Genomic DNA, 27,814 nt, shown 5'->3' with positions numbered 1-27,814 from the left:
TAAGATTGTATATAACATTTTACGTTAACACCCAGAACCTAGGAACTACTCATTAAGAAAAGACCAGTATTCTAGTTACTTTTCTCACTTCTTATTAAAAAATCAGAAATACCAGAAAGATTAAAAGAGTATTATAATGATTACTTAAATTCTCAGAACCTAGATTTAGAAATTGTTAAAATTTGGCGTTGCGTTATATCTCTGTGGTGGTGTGTTTAATGTGTTGGTCTACCACTTAGGCACATTTCTTTGCTCTCAGAAGTTTGTATATTATCCTAGTAGCCTCAGAAGGTTTCTGGCCTGAGTCCTTTTACTGACCATGTAAACCCACAAGAAGGTGTTTTTTTTTTTTTTTCTCTTTCTTCTTGTAACTGGGAGAGGGGAGGATACAATGGGAGAGGCCACACCCAGCCTGCCCAGTATCCGATGTCATCCCAGGGTCCCCGTTGTGGAGCATGTTCTGAGGGTTCTGTTCAAATGGTTTCTATAGTTCTGAGATGCTGTTCGTATCGCTGCTCCAAGGACGAGGAAATCCCCAAGGTTAGTTGACATGACATAGTTCACCTCAGAGTCTCCCTTCGCCCAGAAGTTTGCTGTCAAGTTTCACAGAATAGTTGATCAGTTTGTTCTGCCCTTCTTCCTCTGCAAGCCAACGAGTGCTGTGGCCCAGCCTAACCCTACCCACCACACACTCAGCCTTTATGTACCCCAGGGGGAGCTGCAGCCCAGTCAGAGTGACCCCAAAAATCCCCACTGGACCAGCCCCCAGCTCTGGAACCTTTGCCTGCCAGTATGTGTATTGGACTGATCCAGTCTGTCCCACATCCCATTCAGCTTTCATGTACATCGTTGGGCACTAAAGCCTAACTCAGCCCAATCGACTCCACCCTCTAGTCCATACTTGTGCCATTGGGTGCTGCTGCCTTTCCAGCCAGACCTGCCTCCAGTCTTGGTTCTCATGCTTATTAGTGGGAGTCGCAGCCCATCAGAGAGGTGCCCACAGTCTCCCCAATGGGCCCATTCCCAGCCCCAGATCTCACACTCTGCAGGTGGTTTTGTTGTCTGGCTTGACAGGACTTGACCCCAGTCCCAGTACTTTCTAGCTGCTGCTGCGGCAAAGCCCAACCTGCCTGCAAGAGGGCTTTTTAATTGAGATTGCTTTAAAATCCTTCAACGACCCCTGAGAAGATATGAAGTGATAACAAGGTTTTCTTCTTTTTTTCAGGCTTAGCAGTCATGCATTCCCAGAGCACCAATCAGCTTGATGTGGGAAATAACCCCCGGGTAGGCACCAAGCGCTACATGGCCCCCGAAGTTCTAGATGAAACCATCCAAGTGGATTGCTTTGATTCTTACAAGCGGGTTGATATTTGGGCCTTTGGCCTTGTTTTGTGGGAAGTGGCCAGGCGTATGCTGAGCAATGGTAAGTATCTGATTTGATACTATATATCCCCTTCCAAGTCCCTAGATACTGATACCTTTAAGGAAGCAAAAGGGAAGTCTGCATTGCTTCTGGAATCATACCTGTCTGGGGTTAGGTATTTTTTTTGTTTGTTTATGACAGGTGGTGTGAAAGGCATTGTTAGGAGCTCAAGGAAATGATGGTTGAAAAGCAATAGTTTTGAAAGGATTTAGTTATTTCTTGGATTTTCTTTGTCTAAGCCCGTATTTTATTCCTTACTCCTTCTTCCTGTTTTGCCTTCCCACTCTCATTCCTTCCTTGTTTTTCCTAAAAGATCAGATTAGCTTGAAAGGAGTGTTCAAGTAAACCAAAGAGTGAATTTGTCTGTGTTAGTCTTTTTTTTTATGAGTTTGGATTAAGGAGAGAAGGCTTCATTTTGGCACTCAGCAGTCACTTTTTCTGAGTCAGATTCAGAAATTCCTCCATAGGTGGTTTAAATTGATTTATTTATAAGTCATTCTATGAAACTGCATACGGCATACTGCACACATCTCTTGCAATCAATCCTCACTCTTGTCCTTTTTTTGCACCTAAATTAACCACAAATACTTTGATGAACTTAAGTGTATTTTATTTTTATAGCACTGTTAACTCAAAATGGGCATGCACTAACTACTTGCAAAATAATTTTTAGAGCTCAGTCCTTTGAATCAGCTTGACAAACCTGTTCATAGCCTCATAACTGCAACTTTAATTCTGCTAAGTGTGTATCCAAAGCTTGTCCAGGAAACAGAAGAAAATGCCATATATTTAGATCAGTATTCATTTCCAAAAGATGTTTTACATTTTATCCTCCTGTGACCCATAGGAATTCTGGACTTGAAGAGTTAAACAAATAAAGCATGCTGGCCTTATCATCCTAGCTTTCACTTGGAATTTCTTCATACTTAACATTGATGGGGCAGTGGTGGTTTTCATGAATATCATAGGCAGAGATTAGGAGATTCTATGAGGAAAGTGAAATTTGAGTGATTTAATATAGTTTTAGTGTACAGTAATTAAAACTGGCATGCCTTCTTGGTAGCTTTTTTTGTAATAGCAGAATGTGTCTGCTTTGAAAAATCCTGAGGGTGTTAAAGCAAGTAGCAAGTGTTTCAGATTAAACATACAGGATAGTAACTTGACAGTTCTTTTCGAGTACTTGTTTTTTATGGACTCATGAACATTTTCCTAGTAATTTGTTTCTCAATTCTGGAGAACTACTGCCTTGCAATTTGTACCTTTGAAGTGTCTTGAGAATTGTTTGCAAAAGAGAGATTGTTTTGCTGACTTATATGGTGCTGAACTTTGCCTGAAATTGCACATCGACTTCATTTCCTAACTCTCTGTCTGATCATTCTGGAGGCCTTGGAACTGGGGGAAAAAAGGTGAAAGACCCAAATTCTAATTTGTTTACATTAATAGACAATTAGAGAAAGAACACTATTGGAATAAACTGTTTGATGGGGGAATTTACCCCAAGTGAAGTCAAGGTTGGCCTTCCACAGCCGGGACAGTAGCCTTTCCAGCTGTTGGGTGTATTAGAACATAGATCAGTAGGTCTGCTTGGAGACATGAGCTATCAGAGCTTTGTAACACCTCATGTTGCAAGCCCTCTCCCTGTGTAGCAGGCATAAATCGGGAAGGCTTTAAAAAGATCAACTGTGACTAATAGTAGTACATTTAAAATGAGAATTGTTTGTTTAAAATTTAGCTCAACAAATGGTGGCCTCTTTGCTAGTTGTTGTACTCAATAAATTTGGGGAAAATTACAGAAAGGGAAAATGCTTTGATGATTGTTTGATTTATTGATTTCCTCATCATGTAAGCTGTTAGGTAATCCTTACAATTTTGTGGGATGAGTTCTTCTCGTCTGTGGTGGGGCTTGGTTGTTAGGGGGAAAATAAGAGAATGCTATGTGTCATTTAAATTCAGCTACTGGCCTTGGAAAGTGACTGATTTGCTATTTTCCTTTTCTTTTTCTCTGATCTCTCTTCTATCAATATTGATGTGCATGTAAGGATACACAGCCACAAATCAGTGTATCTAAATTTAAAACTGCAAGTGTTTAATACTGCTTGCAAGTCTGTTTTCCTAATAGTAATATTTTTGAAATACTTTTAAAAACATATTTGAAAGGCAGAAATAGACAGATGTATATTCTATCCACTGGTCCACTCCCCAAATAGCACAAGTGCTAAGACTGGACAAGGTCAGAGCCAGGCTCCAAGAACTCCATCTGGCTCTTCCATATGGCTGACTGGGGGCCAGCGACGTGGACCATCTTCTGCTGTTTCCCAGGCACATCAACAGGAAGCCGTATCACAAATGGAAGCCAGAAATGAAAACCAGTGCTCACATGGGTCACTGGTGTCCTGGCAGCAGCCCAAACCATTGCACCATAGTCCTGGCTACTAATAATATATTTTAATAATTCTTCCCAAATAAGAAAATTTGCATAGAGTGTAAGCTAAGAAGAATTCTACTCTCATATTTTTTTAAAAAAACCTTTTATTTGTATAGAAAGTGATAATCTCTCAACATTTTTCTTTTGACTTATTTGCACATGTTTTAAATACTCAGTTGTAATCAGAATGCAGATATAATTTTGTATCATCTTTAATTTTTGTGTTTTTAATGTTAAGTAGTCTCTATTTCTTAATAATCGCATGGTATTTTGTATATCCCATCTCTTCCTTTTGCAGCCTATAGCAGTCATTTGGTGTATATATGTTCTGCATTTGGGGATTAATTCTTAACTGACGAAGAAGTAGACTTAAGAGGTCGAAGAGTGGGAATGTTTTTATGACTTGACACATACTGCCAAATTGCTTTCCATGAAAGTTGTTTTAATTTATAATATTGCCCTCACCCCAGGGTGTAATGTACCTGTTTTACTTTCTTACTCGTTTTAGTAACTGTCATATATATATACATATATTTTAAATCATTGCATATGAAATGTACCTCATTTAAATGTATGACTGTCTTAAGAAAGTCATTACAATTATGCATCTTTTGAGTTTCTGACTCTATTATAAAAATTGATGACCAGATAGTTCTCTTGGAGCAATATAGATCCTCAAGTGAATCATGAGCATAAAAAAGTTACAGTTTGTATTTTTATTGGAATTTTATATTTATTTGCTGCTACTAATAAACCTGCCGCTGTTTCTGAATAGGAAATGAGAATTAAGTCCATTTTTACATCTGAACATTCTCAATAGTGTCTTTTGAAATCATTCCAGTGTTATAGTTTGACATTGAATTTGGAATTGATAGAAAATAGTTCTATCCCCCTTTGTTTGCGAATTTATTGTACAGACTTAGGGCAGAGGATTCCTTGGGGTTTGTAAATCCTCAATCTGGAGGTTGTATCAGACTAACCCACAGAACTAACTTAGACTTTAGTTTCCACCCTCCCCCAAATTTCTGATTTATAGCTTCTAGGATTGATCGTGTCAAGGTTCCTATCTGAGTATATGCAATTCTGATTGTAGAAGATTTGGAAGGACAGGGTATCTAGACTGTACAGCCACATGTCTGCTGAAGATAGGGCAGCCCTGGTGCTGTAGGATGTGAAAAGGTCACACCCACCCGTGCTGTTCCTTCGCCTAACTCTCTGTGGGTATCCCTGAGGCCTGTGTGGATGACACCTCCCAGGGCTGCGTGCTGCTTCTTCTGGGCCCAGTGGAAGCAGGGCAGAGTAAGCAGCACACTGTAGCCTCTATGTTCTGGGTATCCTGGCCCTTCTCTCTGATCCGTTCATTTCTATGTTTCATCATTAAATATAGAACATAGATCACTTAAATAAATAAAATACAGCTTCACTTCAAGGGTTATGGTGATCAAGTGGGAAAAAGCAGGTAAGGTACCTTGTGTGTGTCTGGTATATCATTGAGTTATTCGGTGTTAGTCTCCTTCCATGGGAAATGGGTGATGAAGGCTGCCCAAGAGCTTGCAGGTCTCAATCATCCTTTCCTGCTTCTCATTATGCTACAGCATCTCCTGATTCCATATTTGTTTTCCCTCCCCATTGCCCACAGGAAGGCTCTGTGGATACACTCTTGTCTCATTGTTACTGGCTTTGATCACTCTGTAATGGAATAGTGTTAAAATGTGTCAAAAGCTGTTTGTAATCTCATAGACAAATTCTTGTTGGCCAAGCTGCACCTCTTATGGTTTGGGGACTAGGAAATACTTGGTAGAATAAGTTTATGCTTGGCATGCATATTTTAGAAAAAGCTCTTGTAGTTAATCCTTGAGCTTGCCAGGGAACTGCGTGTGCTTCTGTTCCTCAGGCACCATAGGCTGTGTACAGAAACCATGACAACCCTCATTTTCTTCACAATCTAATATCCAACGGGGTCTCATGATTGTAATTCATCTCTTTAATGTATTAAGATTTGAACAAAACGATGAATCACATTGAGGAAAAATTTCAGTGTTTATTGAAATAGTTGTGGTTCTTTTTTTTTAAGATTCTATTTTATTGCAAAGTCAGATATACAGAGAGGAGAGAGAGAGAGAGAGAGAGAAGAAGATCTTCTGTCTGATGATTCACTCCCCAAGTGACTGCAATGGCTGGAGCTGCACCAATCCAAAGCCAGGAGCCAGGAAGTTCCTCCAGGTCTCCCATGCAGATGCAGGGTCCCAAGGCTTTGGGCCGTCCTTGACTGCCTTCCCAGGCCACAAGCAGGGAGCTGGATGGGAAGTGGAGCAGCCAGGATTAGAACTGGCATCCATATGGGATCCTGGCACATTCAAGTCGAGGTCTTTAGCCACTAGGCCACACCGCCAGGCCAAGTTGTGGTTATGTGTTTAGGATAACCTTCAGGTCAGAGGCTGGACAGGATACAGATAGGGTAAGAGGGAAGGTTTTTTTTCTTTTCCACTCCATCATATACTGGCATTTAGTGTCTGTGATCTGGAGCTGCAGAGGAGTAGAAGGTACCCAGCCAGCAGACCTCATGTTGCAGTAACCTGCACTAGCAGCACTTCACTGAATGCAGCTGGGTTCCTACCACTCTTCTGCATCTTTAAGAGCAAAATTGGTGTTGGCAGTTTAAAGCTTGTGATAGCTACAGCATTCCTTGATGGTACTTTGTTCTCCTCATAGCCTACTAACAATTGAGATTCTTGGGGTGCTTTTTCCCCCTCTAGATTTGGGGAATATACACAGTCTATGGTACCTTGTTACTTGTTTAACTCAGGAAATGGCCACCTAGCAGCCTCAAGCTTTTACCCCCTGCTCCGTGACTTGCAGTAATATTGATGGATATTTTTAGTAGGAGTTGAGCACACAGTAATGTATAAACCATTGACTTGTATTGTGTTACATCAAGAAGAATGCAAGTAGTGGGAATTAATATCACAGTTTTAGCACAAAGAAGGTTTGAGTAACCTCTGTGGTTCCCCGTGATCATGAATTGCAGGGGAGGTAGAGGGATGAGGTTATAGCTGTCATGTCAAGTAGTTTACGTTTAGTTTACCTGGCAGGAGCCAGCACTGTCCTTCCAACTCTACTCTTGCTTTTATCACCCTGCCTTTTCTTCAGAAAGTCCTCCTGGGAGCAGTGGGATATATGCTGGAGTGTTGACAGGGGAAGACTTAAAACAGATATTTGTACCCACATGCAGCAGGCAAGGGGGAGACGAGGAATGGGTGGTCCGGGCCAATGGACAAGATCCTAAGTAAGGACTCTTAAATCTAGAGTCTTGATTGCAGAGAGGCTGCTGTGACGTTTCTTGTCGTTAGATGCCCATGTGCTATGCACATCAGCTTTGTGATATGTGCTGTGAAAGTATTGGGAAACTATTGCATAGTAGCTAAATGGTTAACCCAGAATCATGAAGCAGATGAATGGAAGAGATAGATATTGTTTGATTAAAAATAGGTTTGCTCCAAAGAAGAGAGAACTTTTGATTAGGGATATGCCCAGGAAGAAAATGATTGTGTAAATCAGACACTCAGGCAAAGGTTCTGTGGGGGAGTACGTTATAAATAATTTCTGACTTCTTCCCCATGGCCCCTTTGAGTCACAGTGACATTACATGGAAGGGCAAGACCAGGCTTGGTGCAGTTCTGCCCTTGACCACTGTTCATGTACTTACTCCTCTTCCCTAGCGTGCTTGTGACATTTGTTGTTTGTACCACACATTTGGCACTTGGAGTACTTTTTATTTTTAGTCACTTTCCTGAATTCACGCTGTCCTCTTTGCCGGCTCACGATTTGGCAGTTGCTCATTGGATGCTGCGTTTAAAGGACTTGGAGTTCAGGTTTTTTTGCCTGGATGTCCCGGTTGTCACTTTCCAACCGAAATGAGGAACAGTTGTAGGTCAGTCACTGCCTGCCTTGGCAGTCAGGCCTCTCCTCCCACCACCTCCCAGCCTTCCTCCCACACTGCCCGTCACCACCTGCATGTGGCTTCTGCAATAGGAAACTTTGCTGCCTCTCTGCAGCATGGGAGGATCGTGGTAACTCCCTGTGCTGGCACCACGCCCTCTCCATCCCCACAGTGCCCCCTTTGCCTTCTTGTTTTCTTTCCCTGCTCTCTTCTCGACCCTGCCAGCTCCTTACCTTTCTGTATGAGCCATCACTCCAGGAAAGCTCACAATCCTACGCCTACCAGCCTCCCCCATCTCCTTGATCCTTCCTGTAATGCTGATTGTTAATCTTGTCTTTTGTTCTCCCCATTATTCTGATCCTTATCACCAATGCCAGATTATTTTCATTTTTGTGTCACTGCTGTGAAGCACAGCCCCTGTCACACAAAGTTTAGGCAATCAAAATGGTTTTGTATCAATTTATGGGGCCAAGAGATAAAAATGTAGTGAGAACTCCTAATTTGCTATTGGATATGTAAAGGTAGAAAATAGTGGGATGAAAAATGTTAAGGTTCTTTTTGACAAGATTTCTATCATCTCAAAAAGAATAAAGGGACTTGTCTTTTAATCTCCTTGAGAAATGTGAACATGTATTATATTTTTATCACCACCAGGATTTTTAATGTTCTACGCACTATAGGTGTGTAGTGTGTTTTTGACTGACTGAAATGATTGTTTCCTTTCAGCAGGGGAAGTTCCAAATGACTGTTACAGTTTAATCCCAGGTTACTTTTATGCTGGAGAAGCCTATCCAGTGTGATAACATCAGCCATAGGCCAGTGTGAAAAAAAAAGAGGTGTGATCATCTATGAACTGGTCTTAATTTATAAACTTGATTCCTTTTGTTAAAAATGGAAACAGGGCCTGGCATGGTAGCCTAGTGGCCTGAAGTCCTTGCCTTGCATGCATCAGGATCCCACACAGGTACCAGTTCGTATCCTGGCTGCATCTTTTTCCATCCAGCTCCCTGCTTATGGTCTGGGAAGTCAGTTGCAAAATGGCCCAAAGCCTTGGAACCCTGCACCCACGTGGGAGACCCAGAGGGAGTTCCTGGCTCTTGACATCAGATCAGCTCAGCTGTGGCCATTGCGGCTGTTTGGGGAGTGAACCAGTGAATCAAAGATCTTTCTGTCTCTCCTTCTCTGTAAATCTTGACTTTCCAATAAAAAATAAATTGTAAAAAAAAATGGAGACATTTAGTAAGAATAAAATGTGGAAAACACATACCAGGGAAAATTTATAGGAAATTCATTGTTGCCTATTACCAAGTAGACCCATGCTATTTATTTTCTCTTTCACTTGTGGAAGACTGTATATGTTATTCTTCCTTGCACATAAACCTGCCAGTGCTGACAGAGAAATTTCCCCCAATTACCTGGCTTTTATGTTAGGGAGATGTATTCTGTTTCAGAAAATGGAGAGTTGGTGAGGGCATAGCTCTTCCTGTTTCTTTTTAAATGTGTAAAGCCCTGGAAAAGGTGTAAGTTGCCTTTCCAGGCCCATGCATGGTCCTATTTTGGGTGTTTGTCAGTACTGAAAGGAATCAAGATAGTTTGGTTTGACTGCATCCTAGGATCCTTAAAAGTAGGTCAGACCACTAAGATGAGATGTTCTAAGTCTTTTGAAAGTAGCAGCTTATGCTCAATTTGAGCCATTTATGATTTCCTAGGAAGAATTTAATCCATTGACTGATACACATTACACATGCAGTTATGCAATGTGGAGAGGTTATTTTAGAATTTAGAAAGTGTATCAACTTGAATTTTTTAAAAATATAATTTAGACTACTTTCCATTTTAAGATGAACTCTTACTTAGTTGACTTTATGAGATTTTAAAAAACCTGCAGTGTTTCTTGAACACATGCTCTTTATCATAGCTAATCTTTGACATAAGCGGTTTGTATTTACATGGGATTTGTGAGGGTGGTTTGTCACTGGTGGGTGATAAATGAGCAGGAGATTGAAGATTGTCGTATAGCTTGCAGGAACTGGAGAACTTAATTCTAACTTGCTTCCCAGAGACCCTCTGCTTCCCCAGCAAGTTCTTATCTACAAGGGGAGTTGTAAAAATTCATGAAAAAATGGAATTAAAAAAGTAAGTTTATTTTAGGGCAGAATTGAAAATCATGCATTCTTTTTTATGTATTTCTCACATCTTTTATTTTTTAAGATTTATTTATTTTTATTGGAAAGGCAGAGTTACATAGAAAGAGGAAAAGAGGGAGGGAGAGAAAGATCTTCCGTCTGTTGATTCACTTCTAAAGTGGCTGCAATGGCTGGAGTTAAGCCAATCCAAAGCCAGGAGCTTTTTCCAGGTCTCCCACATGGGTGCAGGGTCCCATGGCTTTGGGCCGTCCTCGACTGCTTTTGCAGGCCACAAGCAGGGAGCTAGATGGGAAGTAGAGCAGCTAGGACACAAACTGGTGGCCATATGAGATGGTGATACTTCCAGACAGAGGATTAGCCAGTAGAGCCATCACACCTGCCCTTCACCCCCTCCAGTGTCTGTTCCTTCAAGACCCTTCTCCCTTGGAATTGAAGACAATAACACAGAGGAAGGGAATTGGGAAGTAATTCAATGGCCCCACTGCTAGGTCTTTGATGAACAAAAGGAAATAGCGTATACTCATTTCTAAGGACAGGTGTGGGGATGCCCATGGCTTGTGGCCCGAATGAGTATCATGAGCCCATTTGATCTGGTTCTGTCTGACCACAGGGGGGACTCAAGATTCAAAAAAAATCTAGCATGCTAAATTTTAAGGTGACAGTCCATAAATGATGTCTTAAAAATCCAGTGGTCTTTGGCAGAAAAGAATTTCACCTATTGTTTAGGAGAAAGAATCCATTTTATATATTTTTTTTAATTTTTTTTGTTTTAAAGATTTATTCATTTTATTACAGCCAGATATACAGAGAGGAGGAGAGACAGAGAGGAAGATCTTCCATCCGATGATTCACTCCCCAAGTGAGCCACAACGGGCCGATGCGCGCCGATCCAAAGCCGGGAACCTGGAACCTCTTCCAGGTCTCCCACGCGGGTGCAGTGTCCCAAGGCATTGGGCCGTCCTCAACTGCTTTCCCAGGCCACAGGCAGGGAGCTGGATGGGAAGTGGAGCTGCCGGGATTAGAACCGGCGCCCATATGGGATCCCGGGGCGTTCAAGGCGAGGACTTTAGCCGCTAGGCCACGCCGCCGGGCCCCATTTTATATTTTAAAAAGACAAACTGTTAAATGTTTTATTTGTGAAATTACTGTTCTTTGTGAAAAAATGTGTGTATGACATTAACTGGGTGAAAAAACAGTTTCTAAACTATTGGAAATTATTGAGTGAGTGAAACTGAAAGCAGCTACTTTTGTATTTGTTTAGGTTTGAAGGAAGAGTTCATACTCTTTGCCTTGTCCTCTGCCTTTCCATAAAACTTCCCTGTCTGCATTTTGTTTTATGCCTTCAACATGAGAGTAAATAAGATGGCTCTCAAGCATAGGACTGTGCTTATACTTTATTTTAGGTGTTTTATCTCTTTCTGACCCCATGATAATTTTGTCCTAGACCTGTTGTGCTTTATTGGGCATATCAGAGCTGATACAAGCAATTTTTTCAATAACTGTGATGACAAGAGAAATGGTCATGTATTTTCTTCTGTTAGTTACTCTTTTCTTCATTCCCTTCAGGGTAAATACACATTGTCTTGTTCTCCAGTTACTTTAGAATCTACCTGTAGTATCTTGAGCTACCTTGGAGGAAGGCCTTCAGGTCTATCCCCAGTTCCATTACACCCTGTGTTAACGCTGATGGATTGCTGGGGGATTCTCTCCTCCCTTGCTAACCCAACGCCATTCTTGTCCTGTGCAGGTATAGTGGAGGACTATAAGCCTCCATTCTACGATGTGGTTCCCAATGACCCAAGTTTTGAAGATATGAGGAAGGTAGTCTGTGTTGATCAACAGAGGCCAAACATACCCAACAGATGGTTCTCAGACCCGGTAAGAGACTGTTAATTTTAGAGCTGTCCTCAGCTATTTGAAAACTCTCGAGTTTGATCTGGCAAAGTGTCCAGGTTACCTACCCCGTATATCTGTTGCCCTCTCTTCCCCTCTTTTGTATCAGACTCATAGATCTTGCTACATAGATTCAGGAAAACTGCCTAATAGATCTTGTTGGCGAATGACGCTATGTACAAGAACCTAAGTGACTGACTAACTGTTTAGGAATTAGGACATTCATTCCTACTGCCACTAGCCCTAGGACTACAATTTCATGGGTAAACCATGAGATTTTGAGTGATGCTTTTAATCCCCTTCCATCTCAACATATCTGCAATTCTAACTATAAGCTATTTAGTGCTGAAGATCCTGTACTCATAAATACTAAAGGACTCCAAAAATTCATGGAAAATGGAATTAAATGATGTTTGTTTGGATATAGAAAGTTTTGAAATCTGTGCATGCTTGTGGAAGAAAATCCAAGACGCTGAGAAATGACCCATTTGTAAATTTCAGTACTATCTCTGGTTTTGTATTACTGCCTTCAGTGTCCATAAATGTGTCAAGGGGTATAACCTCGCCTGTGTAATCTGCCTGATAAAGTAAGCTGCTAGTCCAAAGGACAGAGTCCATGTAACTCCTACGGGCAGCTTCTTTATCAGCAGTTAAGCCCTTGATTATTTGCTTAAAGAAGATGGACAAATAATGGCACTTTAACTTCATAAGGTTTGACTTCAGAATAGCTGACATGACACCTGACCAACTTCCAGGGTCACTAACAAGCCAGTTTGTCATGGGATGTGTGTCCTTTCTCCACAGACGCTAACCTCTCTGGCCAAGCTGATGAAAGAATGTTGGTATCAAAATCCATCTGCAAGACTCACAGCTCTGCGCATCAAAAAGACTTTGACCAAAATTGATAATTCCCTAGACAAATTGAAAACTGACTGTTGACATTTTCTCGATGTCAAGAAGGAAGATTTGACATTGTTGTTGTCCAGTTGGGACCTAATGCTGGCCTGACTGGCTGTCAGAACAGAATTGCTGTCTCCCTTCCCAAATGACTGCGCTGACAAGGCAGATAACCTACCCAGCTGTGTGCTGGGGAGACACCAAAACCACCCTAACCTCGCTCAATGACTACGAACTGGGCATTTCACGAACTGTTCACACCACAGAAACTAATGGTGGGCTGACACTGCTGCAAAGGTAGGGAACTGGAGGAACACAGAGAAATCCTGAAAGAGATCTGGGCATTAAGACAGTGGCTTTGCATATCTTTCACAGGTCTCCTAGACACTCCCCACGGGAATCTCAAGGAGGTGGTGAATTTTAATCAGCAATATTGCCTGTGCTTCTCTTCTTTATTGCACTAGGAATTCTTTGCATTCCTTACTTGCACTGTTACTCTTAATTTTAAAGACCCAGCCTGCCAAAACATTGGCTGCGTACTCCACTGGCCTGTCTTTGGATAATAGGAATTCAATTTGGCAAAACAAAATGTAATGTCAGACTTTGCTGCATTTTACACATGTGCTGATGTTTACAATGATGCCGAACATTAGGAATTGTTTATATACAACTTTGCAAATTATTTATTACTTGTGCATGTGGCAGTTTTTATAAAACTGCTGTGTGCAAATGTTAAAGCTTATTTTTATGTGGTCTTATGATTTTATTACCGAGATGTTTTTAACACTATACTCTGAAATGGACATTTTCTTTTTATTATCAGTTAAATTCACATTTTAAGTGCTTCACATTTGTATGTGTGTAGACTGTAATCTTCTTTCAGTTCATATGCAGAATGTATTTAGTCCAGTACCCATGTGACACCACCGAATATATTACTGATTTAGAAGCAAAGATTTTAGTAGAATTTTAGTCCTGAACGCTGTGGGGAAAATGCATTTTCTTCGGAATTATCCATTATGTGCATTTAAACTCTGCCAGAAAAAAATAACTATTTTGTTTTAATCTACTTTTTGTATTTAGTAGTTATTTGTATAAATTAAATAAACTGTTTTCAAGTCAAACAGTGAATTTGTTTTTCAATGTGTAAGAAAGCTCCCTGTGACATGAAGTGTTTTTGTATGGAAGCAATAGATGCACAGAATTTGTAAACTGCATTTGCTTTTATTTCTAGTATTGACCTTGAGGGTATTATGCTGATATCTGAACAGCTTGGATTTAATATTAGAAAATTTCCTCTTTTTCTTTTGGCTGTGATGATTTTTTTCCCCCCTCGGTTTCGCTCAGCTTTGACATCACGGTAACAGAAGTCTCTGGCCTGCCTTTCTCCCAAGGAGATTGTGAATGCAAATGGAAGGAAGGAAATCAAAGCATTTTGTTTTGTAGTAGGTCCTTGGTGAGTGCAAAGGCGTCTTAGTTCTTCCCATTTTGCTGCTTGAGAGAGTCCGTCCCTGGCATTTCTCACTTCTGCGTGACATGATCCAAATGGTGGGGTTTAGAGCAGTCCAGTGAGGTAAGAGGTGAGAAAATCCTGGTGGTCCCGCAGAGGTAAGTTAAATTCTTCATCAGCATGTCTTCGATTGCAAAGGATCTGTTCTGGTCATACTTAATGCCTCTTGAAATTAAAAATGAGAACTTTGGTCCATGTTATGGACAACATCTAAACTGTTTTTAACTGTACAGTTCCGTGGCATCATCTCATTCATATTGTTATTCTACCGCCTGTATCATGCTTTCATAAAACTCTTCATTTTGTAAAACTGAAGAGTTTTACAAACAGTTTAAAACAGCTCTGTATCTGTTAACCAGTGACTGTTCATTCCCTTCCCCCACCTCCTTTGTTCCATTTTCCGTCTCTGTGAGTTTGACTGCTTTTAGGACCCCTGATGCTCAATGTGAAATCGTGTAGTTTTTTCTTTTGTGAGTCTGGCTTATTTCCTTTAGAATGATGTCTTCAAGGTTTGCATGTACCCAGATTTGCTTCCTTTCTGAAATGTAATAATACTCCAGGTATGTATGCATGCTGTTTTGTTTATCCATTTTTCCATTGATTAATACTTGAATTGTTTCTCACCTTTTGCCGTTGTGAAGATTATTGTCACAAGCATCATTATGCAAATATGTCTTGAGTTCTTGGGGCCAGTATAACCTCAAATGGAATCGAGTTACCTTTGACTTCTGTTCAACTGTTACATTCTTTTTTATTATTATTATTATTATTGGAAAGCCAGATATACAGAGAGGAGGAGAGACAGAGAGGAAGATCTTCCATCCGATGATTCACTCCCCAAGTGAGCCGCAACGGGCCGGTGCACGCTGATCCGATGCCGGGAACCTGGAACCTCTTCCGGGTCTCCCACGCGGGTGCAGGGTCCCAAGGCATTGGGCCGTCCTCGACTGCTTTCCCAGGCCACAAGCAGGGAGCTGGATGGGAAGTGGAGTTGCCGGGATTAGAACCAGCGTCCATATGGGATCCCGGGGCTTTCAAGGCGAGGACTTTAGCCGCCAGGCCACGCCGCCGGGCCCTCAACTGTTACATTCTTTTATAAAAGTACATTCATATAAAAATGTACAGCATATGAGCTTTTATATTTCTTGGTAACTTGGTTGCTCCTGTGAAAATAACTCAGCTCAGGGACCAGAACACTGCTAGCACCTCAGAAATCCTCTGCTTGCTTGTTTCTCACCAATCCCAAGAATAGCTACTTTGCTGACTTCCACGGACATTAAGCGTATCCGCTCCTTACTGATCACTTTCTAATGGGCTCATTCAGGATGTATGTATGCCTGAGCGGGATCATTAGAAGAAAGGGTATGATATATATTTTCAGCTTCAGTAGAGACTACCAAACTCTTCCTAAAAGGATTGTTTAATGCGTATTTCCATCAGGTATAAATGAGAGCCCTGGTTTTTCTACATTTTTTAGCAGCACTTAGTATTCTCTTCCTTTGCAGGTTAGTCATGTTGGGTGGTGTTGTGCCTGTGCAGAATGTGGGAACAAAGGGAATGAGTAAATGCCAGTCTCCGCAGGGATTATAGAACTCAAGTGAGAAGAGGTTCTCAGATACATCTGAGTGTGAATCAGGTATTTCATGGTGCATATTATTCAAGCCTGGCCCTTGAAAAATCAATCATGACTTTATCTGGCACTTACTCATTGAGATTAGTTGTTCCAACCATAGAGAATAATTATTTCTAAGCAATTTTGACCATATCGTTTTTTAAAGAGTTATCTACTTTTTTGATTAGAAAGTGAGATTTCAAGAGAGGAGAGACAAAGATCTTCTATATGCTGGTTCACTCCCCAACTGGCCGCAACAGCCAGAACTGAGCCAATCCGAAGCCAGGAGCCAGGACTCTTCCAGGTCTCCCATACTGGTGCAGGGTCCCAAGGCTTTGGGTGGTCCTCAACTGCTTTCCCAGGCCAGAAGCAGGGAACTGGGGCAGCTGGAATATGAACTAGCACCCATATGGGATCCCAGTGCATGCAAGGCTAGAACTTTAGCCAGTAAGGTACTGCGCTGGACCCTTGACCACATCTTGGGATGGTCCTTTTTCATTGACTTTGAAAACAATTCTGTCAAGATTTCTGTACTTTGAGTGTTGAGAAGATGGGTGAGGTGAGAAGACAAAAATGTTATAGCTGCTCTGGAAAGTCAGGTTTCCATGCTCTCCTACTATCTTGATCTCTGAAGAGAAAATTGAGGTCCAAGGAAGTTGAATGACATGCCTGGACTAGACCTCTTGATTGTATTCTAAGACCAGAGTCATCTCTCATAGGCAGTTGTCAAGGGCTACCTCTTCTGCTTTCATTTACATTGGGTCATTCTCTGAGCTACGCAATCACTAGTGAAAGCTCAGCTGTGAGGACACACTTGGTTGTGTTCAGTTCTTGAAAGCAGCCGTCCAGGTTTTTACTCCTGTGCTGGAAATACCCTGTTTCTGAGGGTCTGGAAGACAAGATGGATTTGCTGGTATATTTCTCATGGGCTTTACACTGGATATGCAGCTCCTGGCTGTCAGCCTAAATCCCACCTTTTCATACACTCCTTTTCCATACTTCGGCTGTGACTCCACTGGTGTGACTCTGCTATGGGTAGCCTTAGAAGGAGCCTGGGAGGCAGGAGGAGAAAGGAAAGACTAGCTCCTTCTTGTCAGCATCACTCCACGCTTCCTTCTTTACCCTGACAGGGCACACACTTCCAGGTGCAGCAGCCTCTCAGGCCACTTGGAAATTGCCCTACTACTTGTAGAGGCAGCTTTATTGTACCCTCAGCTCAGAGGTCCTGGCACCAACCCCTTGGAAGGAAGGTAGGGTTACAGCTGTATTGGATTCTGTCAACTTGGAAGCACCCATGTCAGCCCATGGCCCCAACTCTTGTACTCAGCAGTGGGAGCTGCAGCCTAAGGGGGGAATAACTCACATTTGTAATACTAATAGTTAATATTCCCTGTGTATCTACTACATGCAGGGTCCTTTGCTCACTGTTGAACATTTACATCTTATGGAAGCTCTAACAGGTAAGAACCATTAATATTTTCTTTTGACATTTGGGGAAACTGAAGCTTGCAGAGGCTGTGATGGTTCATCCTACAACAGAAAGCAGTATTATGAATATGAACACAGGTAGCCTGAGTCTAGAACCTGGGTTTTAAAAACTATACTGTTGCTTATGAAAAGAGATTGCATGTTGGCTTTCTTTTTCGAAAGAAAACGATGTCATTGCCTTCCTTCTTGGTTGTGGAATAAGCAGATTGAAGCATGCTATTATAGTGAAAAGTTGGCTTTATTTTTCCCAACAAATGATGTTTTTCTCTTATTTAGTTTTAAAATTTTTAGAAATGAGTTCAGCATACAAATTTGCATGCAGGTTTGAACTTGGTTGCTGAAAAAGTACTTAGGAGAAGCTCTCTGCTTATAACAATATATTCAACATGATTCCTTTGGAGTAGTATTCTGCTTTTCTTGAGTGAGGGTGTATTTTGAAATGTTGAAGAAATGACAACTTTGTGCTGATTTTGGTGGTCAGGTTGGTCTGTTAATTACTAAGTGGCTTGGTTGGCTAAAATTATTTTAGTAAATTTGTAATTTTATATTTTTCTAAGTTATACATGTCCTGTCTCTTCCCTATATTCATTGTCTGGCTGGGCTAGGCATAGCTCTTATTGCCAAGAAAACAGCCATGAACAAAACCATTTCCTCCCTCATCAAACTTCCTAGAGTATAATTTTGAGCAAGTGACTGTCCACTATTCCTTTATCACCAAGTAACTGTTATTCACAGATGATTACAGTTCCTTTCCTGTGGAGCTTTTTGTTTTCCCCAGAGTCCGTGATTTTCTTTCATTTTTTGCATCTGCTAGGCCATTATTTCTGGACCAAATACTATGTCAAAGTGTTACTCCATTCACACAAGGTGACTGTGCGTCCCCAGAAGTCCTCCTCCTGCTGCCCTCTGTCCTCCTGCTGCAGGCTGGTCATTACTTGGTCTTGCAATCCCTGTCCCCTGGGGCAGCTATTGTATGAATTCTCCTGGCTCATGCCTGCCTGGGAATCCTTAATCTTGATCTGTTCTTTATCATTTCCACCCTTAATTTGCTAAGTATGTTTTTTAGTGAGTTTCTAAGAGTGTATGGGAAGTAAATATTTTGAGACCATTTTAGGTCTGAGAGTTTTTTGTTCTACATTTGCATCTAATTAGTAAGAGTTTAGGGATATGGAATTTGAGATTGCACTTTTTTCTTAGTATTTTGGATGTGTTCATGCACTGTCCAGTATGCTCTTCTGATGCTGGGATCTCTTCATGCTTTAGAGTTATCACCCTTATAAATGACAGTGCTTTTCTTGACAGTTGTAGAATTTTCTCTTGGTTCCCACAGTTATCTGTAAATTACGATCTTATTATATATGGGTTGTTTCATCTGGATTGATCTCTAATTTCTAAACAAATAAAATTTAAAATACATATTTATGAGAAAGAGATCTTACCCACTGGTTTGCTCCTTAGATGCCCACCGTAACCGCTATTTGTTTCAAATGGTTTTCCCTTCAGCTTTGGGTTGTTTCCTCACACACAAATTCTCTGAATTCTCTGATGAGTATCCAGCCAAATGCTGTTCATATGATTATAGGTGTTTGCCTATAAAAGATCTCATTTCAGGCTTGGCACAATAGCCTAGTGGCTGAATCCTCGCCTTGCATGCTCTGGAATCCCATGTGGGTGCCGGTTCGTGTCCGATTGCTCCACTTCCCTCCCAGCTCCCTGCTTGTGGCCTGGGAAAGTAATAGAGGATGGTCCAAAGCCTTGAGACCCTGCATTCATGTGGGAAATTCAGAAGAAGCTCCTGGCTCCTGGCTTTGGATCAGCTCAGCTCCAGCTGATGTAGGCACTTGTGGAGTGAGTCAGCAGACAGAAGATCTTTCTCTTTGTCTTTCTTTCTGTAGATATGCATTTCCAGTAAAAGTAAATATATTGTTAGTATAAAAAAACCTCATTTCAAAACCACATGCTATATTTACATGATAAGCATTTTTTCCTGAGTGCTCAATGATTAATTTTTTATATGTTTAGCTGATAACTTGAGGCAATAATTCTCAATATGGGAACCTAGATCAGTGTTATCAGTATCGCCTGGGGACGTATGATCAAGGCATATTATTAAGTCATAATCTCAGATCTGCACAATTGGAAACTCTGGGTGAGGAGGTATATGGAGAGATAACCATGTGTATTAAGTCCCATGTAAGTCTGATAGGTGGTAAAGCTTGAGAACCAATGCTTAGAATCCACAGTTTGAGTCCCCTGGGGAAGGGGTCTTGGAAATATTTCAAATGCCTTTGAACTGTCATAATCAGATAGTTGCCAATCTCACTTGTACACAGGTTTTTCTGATGAAAAAGAGAGTTGGAGCAGACAGGAGTTACCGAACTGACAAGAACATAAGAAGCAGAAAACCCTTGGTTCTTGAAAAGTGTATTGGTTGGCAGGATCCCTGAGCGGTCCGCAGAAACAGAAGAACAGTAAACTTCCTTCAGGACTAGGGAGAGGAGCTTTCTCTGGTCCTTGTCTGCTTCCAATTTTGGGTCCCCACCCCCTCTCGTAATATCCATCAGGAGCGCTCCAGAAACCCCTCAAAACAAACAAACAAACAAACAAACAAACTAGAATAGATAGACAGAACAACAAGGAAAGCTTAGAAACAGACAGGAAACGGTCAGCGGGGATGCACTTATAACTCACTGGGTGGGGCACAAAGATTAGTTACTCCTCACTGGAGTATGGAAGATTTCTCTGCACACCTCTCCTAAACATGCTCACCTAAACTGTTGACATATATCCTGTTAGAATTATAGAGTTAGACCACCTGAAAAACAGCCAGGTTCAGCGAAAACATGCTTCAATGCTATAAACTGCTAAAGACTAAAATTAAAATAGGCATGAGACAGCTGAATAGCAATCTAAGCCATTTTAAGGTGTATAGAACACGGTTGAATATAAACCAAAATTGAAATGTCTATGAAGAAGTCACAGGTTGTGGTTGAGAACCTGCATTTTCCTATTAATATATTGGTTAATCAATACCATGTCAATTAATGCCACAATGTTGTAAATGGTTGGAAATATTATGTTGGGGCTTTTAATTGATTGGATGATACTCTGCCGGCTCTACCTTCAGACCAGAGATGGTCTCACCAACAAACCATTGAAGTTACCAGGACAATAAGATGCTGGACTTTATGCTTGGTAAATACCTCCAATGAAAGAATGTCAACTGAATTTGAACTATGGAAATGCAACAAGGTGGAGCAATCCGCCGTGGGAGGAGGGTGTGGGGAGGGGCGGGGGGTATCCCAGTGCATAAAAAATGTATCACATAATGCAATGTAATTAATTTAAAAAAATGAAATGCAAAAAAAAAAAAAGAAAAGTTTATTGGTTGAGAAATAATTTGCAAATTCTGTGTGGCAGAGGAAGTTCGGGGTATGAAAAAAAAAAGCTGGGCACTCGGAGCAAATAATCCTCTTGTACATGTAAGGTTTTCAAGGCAAACAAGCTAAGGGACTATGCTCAGGGACTCTGGCTGAAGATTTTTTGGTTTCTTGATCCCTGATGGCATGTCTGGTAAGCAAGCTATTGGTTCCAGAAGAAAAGTTGGCAGTGTCAAAAAGGGGGAAGGAGTTCATGCCACAGGGCGGCGTGCATTAGGAGTTGCAACAAAGTTGGACAAAACATTTATCTCGAGAAAAATAGCCTTTCATCGGCAAGTGGGCAGGTTCCCAGACATGTGGGTTTATCCAGAATCACTCTGGCCTTTCTCTTTGTCTCCTTAGCCAAAGAATAACCCTGCCCTCCTGTCTGCTGCACAGGCATGGGAGAAGAAAAAGGAGACAGAAGTCGGTGCCCTGGTTGTTTTTGTGAAGTGGTTTGTATCTTACAATGGTGTAAAATTATTCATATTTAAATAATCAGTGTCTTTTTGGACAGAATCCAGTCAGAGGAGAAAAGCTTTGTAGCTTGAGGAACAGTGTGGGAAGTGTAAAAGAATGATCTGGTTATGTGCACATATAGTCACAGGCACATATTCGACTGATTTTGATAATGGCTAGACAATGCACAACTGGTACAGCTATCCCCAAATTGTGAATTTTTTCTTAGATACTCAGTATATTTTTTGCCTATTAAGATGCTCTGTACCCCAGGGTCCAACCCTAGGCTCATTAGCCCTGCCTCATGCTTGAGTTTCTGGCATCAGCTCACTTTTAGGTTTCTGCACTTGTTCATGTGCTTTTATGGATACTATAGCTAAGAACCGGGCCTTGTAACAGGTGCTAGGAAATACCTGCTTTCCCTCCTTCCAAAGCTAATACTCCTGTAACAATGCAGAGGATACTCTTGGCCTATTGGGAGTCCTGGGCTGTAATTGGTAGTCCAAGAATGTAGTCTCTTTCTAGGGTCAGTCATGGAGTTCTGAACATTTTCCATTTAAGCCTGCTTCTGTTTCCTGTCCACATCTTTTCTCCCTTTACCACCACTTAGTCAAGTTCCTACCTTAGAGTCCCATCTTAAATGTTATTATAAAAGCTATTGAATCACAACAATGATTAGCATTTCAAAGCCACTTGATTAGTGTAATCCTCTGACGTCTTGACATTAACTTACACTTCATCTCACCTGCTTCTCACAGGAACCTTATAAAAGTTTATTGTTATCCCCCTTTTCAGATGAGAAAATTAAGATATTGTAATTTAGGTATTTTCCTGCCTGCCTGGCAGTGATAGACTTTTCCTTCTAGGTTTTGGAGATGTAACGCTGGATGCAGATTCCCGTGGCTGAGGTCATGCTTCTTTTTATTGGAAGCACTTTGGGAGCAGGAAGATGGGAGCAGACAAGTAGCTCTTCCTTCACTAGGTCTTGGTGGGTACTTTTTCTGCTTGAGTTGTTTCCTTGGTTCTCTCTAAAACGTGAGCTACGTGAGGGTAAGGATTATTTTGCAAATGATTCTAATAAATACTGTTTTTTTTCCCCATTTCATAATAGATGCTGAAAGGAGGGATCGTAAATACTTACCATAGCATCTGCTTCCTTAACAGCATGGTCTGGTGCAGGGCTTTCACATTTAAATGGATCGGGCAAGGCTTAGCAGAAGACAGGAGAGTGATGGAGAATGGGAAATATCTAATCAACGGAGGTAACTGCTAATCATTTCCACCTGATTGTTGCTATCTGAGTCTAAGAGCCGATGTTGCCAAATTTTCTAGATTTTCAAAGGACGTCGGAATCTGGGTTGCTAGGCAAAATTGGCTATGTCAATTTCAGAAAATTGTGGGGTTGGAATTATCTACATGAATCCTACACGTTTTTATTAACAGAAGAGCTCAGTAAGATTTCTGAGAGGGAGCATATAAAGCAACCATGAAGCCAGTGCAAGTGTTAACATTTGATGAAACAACTTAAAGCATTACAAAGGGAGAGAGGATGGGAAAGCATGGAGACCAAGTTTCTGAATAAAAGGGAAAGTGTAGGGCCTAGTGGCTGAGGTCCTCGCCTTACACATGCCAGGGTCCCATATGGGTGCTAGTTCGTATCCGAACCACCCTGCTTCCCATCCAGCTTCCTGCTTGTGGCCTCGGAAAGCCCACAGCCCTAGGACCCTGCACCAGTATGGGAGACCTAGAAGAGGCTCCAGGCTCCTGGCTTCGGATCGGCACAGCTCTGGCTGTCACAACCACTTGGGAAGTGAATCAGTGGATGGAGGATCTTCCCCTCTGTCTCTTTTTCTCTCTGTATATCTGGCTTTCCAATACAAATAATTTTCTTTAAGATGGGAGAGAGTGTAGAAAACTAAGCAAGATTTGTATTCACGTCTTGTCCCATTAAAGTGGCAGGTCATAGGACAGTGGTGAGAGCTTGAGCTGCCTTAGTTGCATATGAGAGAATCTGCTGCATTTTGGAAGTATTTTTCCAGGAACTTCTTTTGTCTACAGTCTGCAGTCCTACGCCATGGTCATTGATGTCTGCTCTAATCCCACAAAATCACACAAGGATTTGAGACAGTTTTGCTTTTGTGCAAAAGAATGAGTTTGCAAACCCCATGCAGTCATGCAAGATGTGCTCGGGTTCTGGAGGACTGGACCTTCTTCAGAAGAGTGAGAGCAGTTTGCTGCCGTTGCATGGAGTTTCAACAACTATTATCACCAGATTTGGTCATAAACAACTTCTACTGAGGAATGAAGGGTAAAAGGTCATGAAAGCTATTTTGTCCATTTGGAAAGATGTAATTGGTTGAGGAGGAACCAGCCACAGGGGTGCAAGGAAGTTGGCAAGTGAAGAGAAGATGAATCAAGGATAAGTCAGAATGGAGAAAGTGTCCTCTGCTGTGCCAACTCCACATGTTTAGGCTTATTATTTACGTAGTACATATTCACAATCTGTAATATTGTGAAACATGAACGATGTATCCTCCCTTATTTTAATACTCAGCTGTCTTAGCCTTACCAGCTTTCTCCAACTCCTGCAAAGTCTTAGTATGCTATATTCCCCATCATGAGAATCGTACAAATGTCTAAAAGTTAGATGTTGGCATACAGGAAAAGTGAGAATTATAATCAAAGCCCTCACATTGTGAAAAACAAAATGTGCATTAATGTAAGCAGTTGGTTTTAAAGTAATCCAATAGCTATTGTGTATGAAATGAAGCATAAGAATATTCAATATAGCTTTTTGATATACAGGTACTATAGAAAAGGTTATGAAAAAGTTTAGTGAGAAGATTATTTTGGTACAAAATTTTTTTGAAAGCTGCATATTTTTTCATAATATGAATTTCTGTGGCAGAGCAGTAAAGTTCAGAATTTTCCTCTTACCATAATTTAGAAACTAGATGAAATATATTTCAAAATGGTTTAGGGGCTGGTGTTGAGGCACTGTGGGCTAAGCTTCTGCCCATGGCTCCAGCATCCCATATGACTGCCGGTTTAAATTTTATAGTTGCTCCACTTCAGTCCACCTCCATGCTAATATATCTGGGAAGGCAGAAGATGGTCTAAGTGCCTGGAACTCTGCCAATGAGGTGGGACACCTGGGTGGAGTTCCAGGCTCCTGGCTTCAGACTGGCCTAGCCCTGGCCAGCTGCTGGGGTCATCTCTGGAGTGGATGGAAGATTCTCTCTCTCTCTCTCTCTCTCTCTCTCTGCCCCCATCCCACCTTCTTGCCATCCCTCTTCATCTACCTCTTTATCTTCACCACTCTCTGTAATGCTGCCTTTCAAATAAATTAATAAATACATCTCATAAAAATATGGATTTCTAGTTCCAGACACTAGGTAGCACAGGACCGTGATATCTAATAGAAGGGAAACAATTATAGTAAGGCCTGTAATCATAAGGTAAACTCTAAAATCATGCCATTGAATTATGCCTGAGAAAATAAATAATCCCACATTTACTGTCTACAGAGTCTCTTCAATATTACTACATTAAACAGCTTCAAAAAAACGAAGCAGGAAGAATGTGTAGGGTAGACTAATGGGGAATGGGGACTGTACAAAATAAAACGCCAAGAATATTTACATAGATGTGATTAAATGTTTGGCTTCTGCCCATCTGTAGGGTAAAACCCTATGAGACAATAAAAATTTTGAAGGAAGAAATTCTAATAGTGGAGTTATAAGCCTGAAATTCCCATAGGCCACACAGAGATAGAATTTATTCAAAAGAACTAGATAGATAAATCCTTGTTGAATACACGAAACTTTACAGAGATTCTAGAGGGGCTATACCTTAATAGGTTAAGCTTTCTTGAAATTAACCTTCAAAAAATGGTTTATATATCCTAAAAAATTAGGTTTTTTTTTTTTAGGATTTATTTTTATTACAAAGTCAGATATACACAGAGGAGGAGAGACAGAGAGGAAGATCTTCCGTCCGATGATTCACTCCCCAAGTGAGCCGCAACGGCCGGTGCGTGCTGATCCGAAGCAGGGAACCAGGAACTTCTTCCGGGTCTCCCACGCGGGTGCAGGGTCCCAGTGCATTGGGCCGTCCTCAACTGCTTTCCCAGGCCACAAGCAGGGAGCTGGATGGGAAGTGGAGCTGCTGGGATTAGAACCAGTGCCCATATGGGATCCCGGGGCTTTCAAGGCAAGGACTTTAGCCGCTAGGCCACGCCGCCGCGCCCAAAAAATTAGTTTTAAAAACAATTATAGGTATCATATTTAATCACAGATAGCTTAAATATTTTTAGATCAAAATCCAAAACACTTTAAAGGAGTGTAACAGAGTCTCTTGCATAAAAATTTAATATTCACTATGCTGTGTGGTAGCCTAACAGACAAATGAATCCTCTACCTGGAAGCACCAGCATCCCATGTGGATGTTGCTTCATGTTCTGGCTGCTCCACTTCCCATCCAGCTGTCTGTTTATGTCCTGGGAATGTAGCAAAACCCAAGTCCTTAGGACTCTGTACCCACATGGGAGGCCTGGCTCCTGGCTTAAGATCGGTTCAGCTCTGGTCGTAGCAGCCATTTGGGAACCAGCGTATGGAAGACGTTTGTCTCTCCTACTCTTCGTAAATATGGCTTTTTGGTAAAAATAAATAAGTCTTTAAAAAAATCAACATTCATAATAACTAGTATACAGTAGAAACAAGATGTAAAGAAAGAGTAAAATGTGATCCATACCTAGGAAAAATGAAGACCAGACATAACAGATAATACAAATGTGAGATAGGATATTAAAATAGCTACTCTACTCATGGTTAATCATGAATTTAAAAGAAAAGATGAATACAACAAGATGCACGATAGGAACAGAATTACTGAATGAGACTGTAGACATGAAAACTACAATGTATGAGGTAAAAATGTTATGGGTTAGAATAACAGAGGGCTAGACAGTAAAATAAAAAACTCAATGAACTTGAAGACACAGCAAAGAAAACTACACAAAATGAAGCCCAGAGAATGAAAAAGAAAACAAATTTAAAAAAAAAAACATGGAATGGGAACTGTTAATGTGGAGGCAATATTGAGGAGTCACATATATGTATATATGGAATTCTTAAAATAGAGGAGAAAGATATTTGAAGGAATAATATCTAAGATTTCTTTAAAAAGATGACTAATTCTATATGTTAAATAGGTACAGAAAGCTATTCAATGAAAACAGGAAACCAAATAAAACACCAAGAAAATTATACCAAGATGTATCCTTAGCAAGTTACTGAAATTGAATGATACAGAGAGCAAAGTAAATGTGGCTGTACCATTTGGCTGCCTGTTTATATCCCGGCTGCTCTACGTTTGGTCCAGTGTCTTGCGTATTACCGAGGAAAGCAGGGGAGGGTGGCTCAAATCTTGGGCCTCTTCTTCCACGTGGAGATGCAGAGGAAGCGGTGGCTCCTGGCTTCAGATTGATCCAACTCTGCCTATTGTGGCCATTAGGGGGGAATCAGCAGACATCAGATCTCTCTCTCTGTGTTTCCTTCTCTTTGTAAATCTGTCTTACAAATAAAAAATTAATCAAATCTTTAAAAAAGACATGCTTAAAACTAATTAACAGTATAAGTTATAAGCAGTAATGATTGCAATGATATTTTGGGGGGGTAGGAAGTGCTGAAAGAAAGCCTGCATAAATCTGTAATTATAGACCCTGTGACATGTCCTTCAGAAATTCTTAATTCATTAAGAATTAGCTAAACCAAAACTGAAGGAATTCATCTTCAGAACTTCACACTAGAAAGCAAAGAAGGAAGGAAAAAAGGTTGGATGGAGGGAAGAAAAAAAAAGAAAGAAACTTATAAAAGTTATATTGGAAGGAAATGCATATATACAATAAAGCATTTGAGAAAGTAAATTGGTAAATTTAAAAGATTTTTTCTTATTTTAATCTAGTTTTACTAACAATTGATAAATTGTATAAAATGGGCAATAAGAATATTCAAAGATTTAAAATGCCATTTTATAAGTGATCAGTTTATTAAGAAGCCATGTCATAAGCGTTGTACCCAATATGAGAAGTTGAAAGACTGAAGGGAAATAACAAATATATAGTTGTAATTGGAAATTTTACTATTGTCCTATTGGTAATTTAATAACAGTGGGAATTTGCATGATTTAAGCAACTTTATCAATAACCTTATGTCAGTTTTAGAATTCTCAATTCATCAGTTGAAGATACATGTTTTTCTTTTTTGAATTTTAATGTTATCATTTTTCATAACACGGTTTTTAGGTATTAGGATTCCCCCCTTTAACTTTCCATTTTCCTTCGCTATTCTCCATCCTATCTCACCCCATCATTTCCCCCCATATTATTACAATGGTGTAGTCCTTCAACAACAGTCACAAATCCGACATTATAGGTATGACAATGGTAGAAAATCTAGTATTATATTGTCAAGACATATTTAACAGTTTCATTGGGAGTACTCCTTTTATTCAGAATTAGAGATGCAAGCTGTGATACAGCTTCCTGGTATGCTAGTCTCCATTCATGCAGTATTCACCAAGAGATTATATATATAATACT

General features: G+C 40.7%; 1 protein-coding gene across 2 annotated transcripts in view; it reads left to right on the top strand.

Moving 5' to 3' along the window:
- Positions 1-13,849, top strand: part of ACVR1 (activin A receptor type 1) — a 125,208-nt gene extending 111,359 nt beyond the window's left edge. For both annotated transcript variants that reach the window (XM_058664496.1, XM_058664497.1), the window contains exons 8-10: positions 1,226-1,423; positions 11,683-11,813; positions 12,633-13,849. In XM_058664496.1, the coding sequence (XP_058520479.1) occupies positions 1,226-1,423; positions 11,683-11,813; positions 12,633-12,767 (464 nt within the window). In that variant the 3' untranslated portion in view covers positions 12,768-13,849. The remainder of the gene's footprint in view (positions 1-1,225; positions 1,424-11,682; positions 11,814-12,632) is intronic.
- The last annotated feature ends 13,965 nt before the right edge of the window (positions 13,850-27,814 follow it).

This window comes from Ochotona princeps, chromosome 5 (assembly GCF_030435755.1).
Source record: "Ochotona princeps isolate mOchPri1 chromosome 5, mOchPri1.hap1, whole genome shotgun sequence".
NCBI classification, from domain to species: Eukaryota; Metazoa; Chordata; class Mammalia; order Lagomorpha; family Ochotonidae; genus Ochotona; species Ochotona princeps.
This window is presented reverse-complemented; position numbering and strand designations above follow the sequence as displayed.